The sequence below is a fragment of the Microchirus variegatus genome (assembly GCF_963457635.1).
Source record: "Microchirus variegatus genome assembly, chromosome: 2".
In the NCBI taxonomy this organism is placed as follows: domain Eukaryota; kingdom Metazoa; phylum Chordata; class Actinopteri; order Pleuronectiformes; family Soleidae; genus Microchirus; species Microchirus variegatus.
The window spans coordinates 13,991,821-14,001,854 of NC_139803.1; the positions used below are offsets into that span (position 1 = coordinate 13,991,821).

Genomic DNA, 10,034 nt, shown 5'->3' on the forward strand with positions numbered 1-10,034 from the left:
AAGATGTCAGCTCGACAGGGCCGTAAGCCTATAGCTAAGCTACTATCAACTGATGCCTCAGTGGCTAACGTTAGCTTAGCCCCTGTTCAGCTAGTTAAAAATGGCTGCTTTCCTTTAGTTTTAAATCTCTTACCAGACAGAATAGATTGGAATGGCAATCCTCCAAGCTGGCCCCGTTTGGTACAAAACAAGAACTCATCCTTCTTCACTGCGAGATCCAACTCTCCATCATTTCACGTCCCGGGAAATAAAGAACAATTTGCGGATTTTTTGTGTTTTCTTGGGATGTGCAGGCTTAAATCAAACGAGAAATATTTTTTTGTAACATTTGGCTGGAGGATAGTTAATTCAACAACCTTCCCAATGCAGTTCCGCCGCTGAAAGCGGATAAAAGAAACGGTGAGGTCTTTAAGTCCACATGTCAAAAACGCACAGTGGAAACAAATAGTGGGAAGCGACAAATGTTCATAAAACAAAAAGAAAAGGAGAGCAAAGAAGCAACTCTCTCCCCCTCCCCCTTAGCCCTAAAACGGTCTCTGCTTAAAAAAATAAAAACGTCCTGTCTCACTCCTCCATCGCACAATCCGGTCTAAAAAGCAAATACATCCTGTAAAAACCCATCGAAATCCGACATCGGCCTATATTTCAACGATTATTTCGATCATTTTTTTCAGCCTCGGTTCCTGTTGGTTTCCATTTGAATTCATGGATTCCTTTCTTTAATGGCGGCCACAGGGACAACTCTGCCTTCCACAGCCTATTGGCTCATTCGTGGTCAAAGCTTTGTCAAGTTACAACGAGAGAGACACACACACATCAAACAGCACACAGCGTTTCCGGGAAAGTTAAAATACAACACTTTGTTTCTCAATATGAAAACTTACTACACAAATTATGACAAATTAATTTGTAATTTCCAGAGAATAACCGAACGATTTAATTACTTTTTAATAAAATAAAAAAATTAAATCAATCATTTTATAATAATATTTATTTGTTAGTATTGTATCAGAATCAGTTGTATTGCCATGAAGGTACTATATACAAGTAATTTGGAGCATAACAAGCAATGGTGATAATCAGTATCATCAGTAAACATTAAGGTAAAATAAGTTAAGCAGATCTTTATTATGAAAGAATGAGCAAGAAAGATATTTATACTTTAAATATTTGTCATTTATTTTAAACTGTCAATTACATAATTAATAACTTGGGTTTTTTTTACTGTATTATATTTATTATGTATCATTTTATAGTTTACTATTACCTCTAAAAACAAATGTTACACATTCATTACTTTTATTATGGAATCCCGTTTGACTGAACGGTACTGCAACGTTTGTATGTTTTATTTTGAGAGTGCTGGCTTCTAACTTCCGGCTTGTACTGCCGCCAACTTGACACTGTCGTGGTCATGAGGGCTGTAATAACACAAGACTGATAGGTATTGCCGCTAGGCCAAGCGCAAGTGGCGCTACTGAGCAACAGATTTTGTTACTAATGATCAAGCCCCTATAAACTTGCTCACTTACACAGTGCACCACCTAGCGCATGTGATGTTGCACTTGCAATTGAAATGTACAGCCATGATGCACTGATTCGCCCTTTCTTTTGTTGTTTTCAAACCAAATGCATTCACTTCGCCTCACTTCACCTGAGTGTGCAGTAAGTGAGACAAAGAAAGCAGCAAATATCAAACATTTATGAGGTGCAAGGCTGCAAGAATAAAGGATGCATAGCATTGAGGGGGGATATACGGAGCATGTTATATCAAGAGCATGTCTTTGCTGTCAATGCTGGGATAACAGAGTGTACAGTTTGTGTTTTTGGAGCTTAGGCTAAATAGGACCAAAGCAAATGTACTGCAAAACAGGCACCAAGCAGCAGTTTGACATCAGTAAAGGCCAAACCAAGTTTAATCTTCACCAAACGGTTCTCAAACATTTATGAGCCGCATTTACAAAGGACTGTATCCATATGTGAGTCTCATAATGGACGTGAACTTGTTGCTCTGAGGGAGTTCAGGGTGGTGAAAACAGAGGTAACATAAAAATGAAGCAGTGCATAAATATTGAAGCATGTTGTAAAGGTTGGCTCATGATTTAAGGGAAGCAGCACCAGAGCAGAGCATGACCTCCTGTGTCATCACTTTGGAGGATACAAGTTCTGTTCTGTGGAAGTCTTCACCATTGCTGCCTGTTTTAGATTTTATTCCAGGTCTTGGCTGCAGCTTGCATTTCCCTAGTAATCCCTGACTGTATGATTTTTATTTTTACTCCTATAAAGACTATACTCTATACTATATAGAATCATCTGGAATATTGTAATCCTGCACAAGTGAGAGCTGCACCTCTGAATTTATAGCCAGCATCCAAGCTGAGGATGGGCCAAACCCAGTAATCTGCATTCTCTCTAAATCTAATATTCTGCTTTGTACAATCACGCCTACAGGTACCTCAGATATTTTAGTCCTCTCACCATTATTGTGCAACACCTAGTAATTATTATTCCTAAAAGTGGAACGATTCATCTATTTTTAATGTATACTGTATATTATATTCAGCGTGTAATCCTGCAACCTGCTACATATCTGAAGTCACTGCTGCCGTGTCGTTTTCTTTTAAATACAGTGCAACTGTCTCGTTGCGTGTACATAAATCAGAATTACGCAACAGTCGGACAGTTCTTTTTTTTCTCGTGCCCAGGATGAGCAGAGGTAACGTTTCCCAATTGTAATGTTTAAAGAGCTTAGGAAAACCAGGTCATAAAGTTGGTGATGACAGCTGGGCCCGAGGCCAAAAAACAGCTTGCCGTTCACTGCAACACTGATGGATTCATAAAGGTGTGGTAGCCTGAAGAGTAACAACACGGTACCGAACAGAAACCATGTGAGAAAATCTGATTGTTCCAGGGGATAACAACAGCGTGAACACTTACATCGGGGCATCAAAAAACACCACTTGCCCTCTCAAATGTCTCATTATTGCAGCCATTTGTGCTGGGTTTGAACAAGAAGTGGTGCTTATAGTTTAAACCGCTCAAAAGAAGCAGAATCAGTGTACTATAACAATACTTGGAGCTTGTTGTGTGGAGTCTTCAGGGGCCTAATCATTTACCTGTGTGTCTTTCTTATCTCAAAGGACCGAGCACCTTTGTCAACCTTAAATCTCACCATATGAATGAATGATAATCTCACATTCAGTGCTTCCCACGATTTATCATCACTCTTCTTGATATATATAATAATAAAAAAAAACAACGGTGGCATGATACCATCTATATAAGATTGTTTCACACACACACAAAAAACATTTAATAGCTCAGCCAATGAGCAGAGTTGTCAAAGCAGAGTAACCGGATTGCTATCATTTCTGCTGATGGTTTTCTCTCACTTATCTCATGCTCCTTCTTATCTAATCCCACCGAGACACCCTGTCATATATATTCTATCACAGCAGCACTCAGAAATATTGGGGGACATGAAAGTGTGTTAAAATGCGGGTATGTGTATATATATATATATATATACATACAGTAGACACAAGACATGAAACAGGAGGAAACGGCTCCTGCTAACTGAGAGATCACAAGAGTCACGTGACGGATTTGAAAAGCTTTTCTGTGGATCAATAAAATTGACCACACATGCAGAAAAGGTTTCCCCCTTCACTGGTAGACATATCTGCGGCATTCAGCAGTTAAGAGAGCAGCGCCGAGGTCCATAGTTCAACAGTGTAACTTGTGTTTACAGAGGCTAAGTGGTAATATCCCCCTCTTGGCCTCTGCAGAGCAGGAATAGCTATAGAGAGGTCAACGAGCGTGCCATGTTCAAATAAAGTAGCCGTCCTCCCGGCCCGCGTGTTAAAGCACACAGAGATTTGCTTTATTGTCTATCGTATATGCTTTTCCTCTTACCCTTATGTATACATAAATAAACAAATGCTTATCCAGGACTCGCAAACGCATCTACAAAGACAGAGCAGAGATTTTTAAATTCTACTGGATACTTTAATTTGAATTCATTCACATGGCAGCACTTGGCACAGAATGTAAAGTAGTTTATGCTTGAATTACAATATTATGTTAATTAACATGGCCAATCTGCAATGTAAAAAAAAAACAATTACAGTATTTGATTGATATCCCTCGGTTGGTAATTAACCATGTTGTAAACAATGAGTGAAAGCTGAGCGTAAATATCCTGCTCAGTGGCATAAACACATTAGTTCAAAGAGTAAAGCGGATTCCCTTTAAAAGAAGGAACCTAAAAACTCATAAAAATAAAAGCTTATCAGCACTAAAGTCTGCTGAAGAAGCTGCATCTGGGAAAGGGCATGAATGACTCAAACTTGTATTGCAACATAAAACATGTTGATGCAGTTTGCCAGAAAGCCGGACATAAAAAACGGGATGCACAGCATGAAAATGTCTCGCTTGGCTCGGGTTCAGACATCTTTCAAACTTTTATGATATCAGTTTTCGAGGGAGACCAACGAAAAAGTGAAATTATCACTGTGTAACTAAGTCATCATTGCGTTTTGGAATTGGGCTGTGCTCACAATGACTCATTTTGAATTAGAAACATATACTGCAGTCATAATAGGATCACAACAGGAAACACTGCAGTCAATCGTCAATGCAGAGTGGGCGTTGGTTTGCTTGAATAGTCATTTAACAGGGGATCCCATCATAGATGAAGTTAGTTGGGAGTGTTTTGCTGTGATTGTCGGGTGCTCAGACTTATGAGATGATAACATCTATCTGGGGTCCATCCATCCATCCTACCTCTTTATCCTCCACATCAGGATCTCAGCTGACAGCGAGATCAGGCGACAGGCGAGGTCACACCCTGGACAGATCACCAGTCCATCACAGGGCCACATAGAGACAAACAACCAGTCACTCTCACATTGACACCTATGGTCTATTTAGAGTGTCCATACAGAATGTTTACTCTAACTTGAATTGGGAATCTTCCACATACTGGGCTACAACCAAAAAAGTAATCAAAAATGGAGTAAATAAATACAGCCGTCTGCTGTCGCCATGTCTTCATGAGGATTGAATAAAGCTTCAGTTTTTTTTTCAGCTGACACCTGCTGAAATCCAACTCTACAACCTGTTTTGTTCCAGGGCCAGTGTGCTACAACACGAGTCTCTTCAGAGCAGCGTCAAACAGTGTTATTCAGAAGCAGTTAGGCAGAGAGCTGCTCTTTGTTGAATCGCTCCTGTTGTTAAATAGTGTGAAGTGCTTGTCAGCCCCGTCGTTGCAACAGTGCTTTGCTTCTCCATCTGGGGCTGAGGTCTGGCTGAGGTTAACCCTATATGTTCTTTGCCTTGATGGAGTTGAGGGGGTGAGCTGTTCAGGAGCCGGGCCCTGTGTGCATACAGCAACATTCCAGGCACTCAAATGAAGCCATAGCTGTGCTTTTGTTGCAGTGCTGACTAGACAAGGGCCTTTCTGCAGGGCTGCTGCCTTTAAAAAGACGAAGTCGTGCATCCCCGCTGGTAAATGATCTGACACACTTTTTTTTCCTGCTGCAGTCTTTTCACAAGCCCTTGTTGTTAGGCTGTCGTTGTAATGCTCTCCTCTCCCTTCCCGCCTTCTTGGTTCCTTTGCTAACCCTCCACCACCTCCCCGCCCAGCTCCCTCCTCCCCTCTCACTTTTGCTCGCACACATTGAGAGCAGATGGAGGAAAAGGTGTCTGTATCGAAAGATATTTTCCCCTTCTTAAGCAGCCTTTCAACCCACAGAACCAGCATGGGATTAATAAATTCAATATGAATTGAAAGCTAATGAAATGTGCACCCCCCACCATCACCACCACCTCTCTCTCCTGACTGCCAGCCACTCAGGAAGGCTGAGCACAAAGCTCCTTGAGAGCAGAGAGAGAGAGAGAGAGAGAGAGAGAGAGAGAGAGAGAGAGAGAGAGAATGAGATCATTGTCACAATTACACTATCAAAAGCAGCTGTCAGCAAAACCGTAAAAACTGGCCTGCAGTCAGGAGTCTGACCTGAGCGACTGGCTACAACATGCCCAGCATTCTTCTGTGACATGGTGCTTTGTAATTTTCTTCACCGTGACTCTGTAAGGACGAGGACACATCCACGAAAACTGCATTTACTCAAACGAGTTCCTAACCGTTCAGCCTCACCAATGTAGTGTTGTCAATAAATGTTTCAAAAACAACTCATGCAGGAGGCTTCCCCCATGTGAGAGTGTACATGCAGATAGCGGTACAGTGCAATCCCCCCAATCTGTGCAGTTCCGTGGATTACAGCAGCTTGAGCCATAATAAAGGACACGGCAACTGCAGGAAAATGCATGCAGGTTTGCAGACCCTGCAGTTTTCCCACCATCCACATGGACTGCTGCAATTAGATCAGAGAGAGTGAGTGAGTGAGTGGGGGTATTGGGACATTAGAGTTCAAATCAAGGGCATACAGTATGATGGCTGAAGGGCTGTTGATGCAGTAGAGGCCCTTGCATGTGCAGCAGGTCCAGCTATGTTTCCAATTAGAGCCGCCTCGGCCCCTAATTGTTTAATTGGAGGCTGTGTGTGGGACGGACGAGGCTCCAGAGGCCGTGTGCTCGCCTCTCCTCCTCATGTGATTGACACAGAGGTCTATTAACCACCCAGTTGGCCTCTCGTCCGCTCCTCATGATAACATTTGATTGAAACACATATCAACAAGCCACCACCGCCGCTGCCCGACCCCACTTTAGCTTCTTGTATTGCACTCATTACATTAGTTGATCATGTCTGGTGGTTATCGCCAACCTGTCATTTCAAACAAAACAACAGATGTGAGATATGGCGACACAGTTGTTTGAGTCACTTAACTCGTAAAGTCCAATTCAATTTTCTACTCATTAATGTTAAGGCAACCCAAGTCAAGGCAACACACAAGTAGATTAGAAAACGGGGCCATTCAATTTCATGTATTACATGTTATACACATGATAAAAGTGTCTATGATACACTGGTTTATGAATTGTAAATGTTTTAAAAAGGGGATCAGAATGCAATAGTGCAGTCAGAAATTATAAATTATATTTATCCTAATATTCATATTTCTTCCCTATATCTCCTGTGTATTGTTGATAATTTAGACATTTTTACAACCTGGTTAATCAACGATACAACTGAGAGACTGGGAAAGTGTTCTCGAAATCCATTTATATGAAAGTTATTCGACATCTCCGTGAAAAGTGTATAACAGTAATTAAATGCAACAGAAACGTTTAGAATTAATTTGGTCTGTAAATGAAAATCTCAATAAACAAACAAACCGTTTAAAGAATTAAGTTTAAAAAATAACGCCATCATCAGGTCCTAGTCTGACCACAACTTGCCGTGTGTTTTGTTGTTTTTACAGATAAAGATTCTGGCCATCATGGAAATCAAAGTTTTATCTCCATCCACAGGAAAACAAACAACACAGAGAGGATCTTGCGCGACACACTTATCAATATTTGATGGGACGCTGGTCAATATTCATGAGCAGAGTTTATTTGAACAAGCTAGTTACTGTCAATAAGTTTGCCAAGTGCAGCATCCAAGGTCTGTGCAAATAGACTCATCCCAATAGAGAATACTGACAAATACAATTTCCCCCTGTGCTCTGTAATCAATACATGTATTACAACAAAACCTGCTGTAAGTCTGTATGTAAAGAACAGCACAGGCAAGGCCTCGCTCACTATTTACACTGAATAATATTGACACAATCTCGGGAGGTCTGTGGTTTCCACTTCTATTAATGCATCCAATAATACTCTGTGCATGCCATTACCCGCTCTGTGTAAGCCGAGCAGGTAGCGAGGTGCAGGTTATGAGCTGCAAAAAGAAGACATCCGTCTGTGCTGCCAGCAGAGACAAGACTGTTCGGTGTATGTCTGCAGGCATGTGTGTGAGTGTGTGTGTGTCTCATGTGTGTTTGGATTCATTATTCACAGCACAATATGCCATAAATACTCTCAACATAGCACACTCAACGTCGCCACGTGAAGACTCGCTCAGCCCTCATGCATTATGCATGTCTGCATCTGTGTCTTACATTTTTCTGTGCCTTTGAGTGTCTTTTTTTGTCGAGGGCCAATCTGGTTCGGATCATGTGTGTGTGTGTGTGATCAGATTGTTTAGCGTGGAAAAATACAGCAAGATTGAGGCAGCAACTCTCTTGTCGTCTTTCTTGAATGAAAAACGTGCCGTTCTGTCACTTTCTACAGCTTGTGGCAGAGGGACAAAAACCTGTGTACGTATTGTAATTGATATCATGTTTTGTTTTTAATACTGAGGGTATTTTTGCTTTTGCAGATCAGATATGCCCTTACAAGTGCTGTCATGATACCACTGTACGGAGCCTGGGAAGAACACGCCCTCCTGATGTGGCCTCATTATCCTCACCACAGCTTTGACTGGACCACTGCCACCGACTCTCAAAGCTGCCCGGTCAATTGACTGCTGGAGCTTTTTACTCCCTCGCAACAGGTAGCGCAGACAACAACAGTATATTTACTGGAGCCACAGTGTAATAGATGACAGATGATAATACTTTGCTATAATCTCTTTGTGCTCATATTGATTAGAGATAAACATCTGCCCAGTGGTATCAGCCTCAGACACTCAGCATTGATGTGGTTTTGAGGACATATTAAATCCCTTTTATTGCACTCCTGCTGCGCACACACACACACACACACACACACACACACACACACACACACGATTCACTCTGGCATTTTCTCTCTGATTCATAGGCCAGTGTTTGACCTGATGAGTCAGAGTTGGCCATATGGGGGCTAAAGCTGGTTAAGTTTTCACTGGCCTTCAACCCTGACAACAGCAACATAGGGCCAACTTTGCTGTACAGTGGAAGTTAATTAATAAAATAATACAATACATATACACCACGGTGTAAGACTATAAGGACTTCTTGTCTAGTGTAAAGGGAGACTTTCAAAATCAGAATTTCACTGCCTGTTCTGAAATACTGTTTTCTCTGAGTATATGACAATACACTTGTTGAATCTTGAAGGTATTGCACAGTTTTCCTGCATATTTTTGTCTTTTTAAGAAGTCCTTTCTAATGTTCGTCAGAGTTGCTGTAGCACCACCTATAGGTTAAATGCCATCACCTTTTACAGCGTGGACATACTGTACTTTTAAATGTTTGCACACATACACGTGCATGTAGAAGAATAATGAGAGTGGAGTGGGAGCAGGGGCTTTCATTACATTACTTTGCAAGATCACAGTGGCAGGGAGGGGGAGGGGGTGGCTCACTGGACGCCCACCAGCTGTGTTCACCAAGCTGAGTTCCTGCTGAGCATCAGAGAAACCTGCCTGAACCAAGCTCACAATTAACCCTTCACACAGAGGACAAAGTGGCCTTTTAAGGATGAATTAAAAACATTCTTAATCACTCACTGAGCCTTTTTGTCCACCTTTGAATGAAAAGTGTAATATTGTTGTTGAATAAAATCAAACAGGGATCCAGCCTATATGTTATATATATTCATATCATATGAAAAATAAAAGTTACCTGGCATCTTCTTCAGTGACATTTTCTTTGCGAGCTTCTATGCTGGCATAACAACAACAACTTCAACCTGTTGCTATCAGCTGTTGTTTTACATTTAGCCCCACTGGACATAGAAATAGCTCAGCGAGGAGAGGCAGGTGTGAGGCACTTTTTTTTTTTTTAAATGGGGTAAAAAATGGAAGAAAGTATGTCTTGCCATTTTCATTTCTCATAGCAACTGAGGCTGCCGTTATTTCTTTGTGTGGCAGCTGATGAATGCTGATGCAAAATGATACGGAAAGGGATTTCTATCACTTACATTCATGGGCAGCTTTGAATGAAAGTGAAAGACGAATATGTGTTCTTTTGCAGTATTTACTTTTGAAGTGGTGTCCTTATATAAACCTCTTACTAGTCATCGTAGCACCTTTGTACTGTGTGAACAGGTAAATGAAACACCGACTGTCAAGCCCCACTGGAAATAGCCTCACTGTTCAGCTTACA

At 41.4% G+C, this 10,034-nt stretch overlaps 1 protein-coding gene across 1 annotated transcript in view; it reads right to left on the reverse strand.

The window, feature by feature from the left end:
- The window catches only part of med13a (mediator complex subunit 13a), a 70,789-nt gene extending 70,186 nt beyond the window's left edge, over positions 1-603 (reverse strand). The window contains exon 1 of the mRNA XM_083885944.1: positions 134-603. Within this exon, the coding sequence (XP_083742070.1) occupies positions 134-199 (66 nt within the window). The 5' untranslated portion in view covers positions 200-603. The remainder of the gene's footprint in view (positions 1-133) is intronic.
- Between the last annotated feature and the right edge of the window lie 9,431 nt (positions 604-10,034).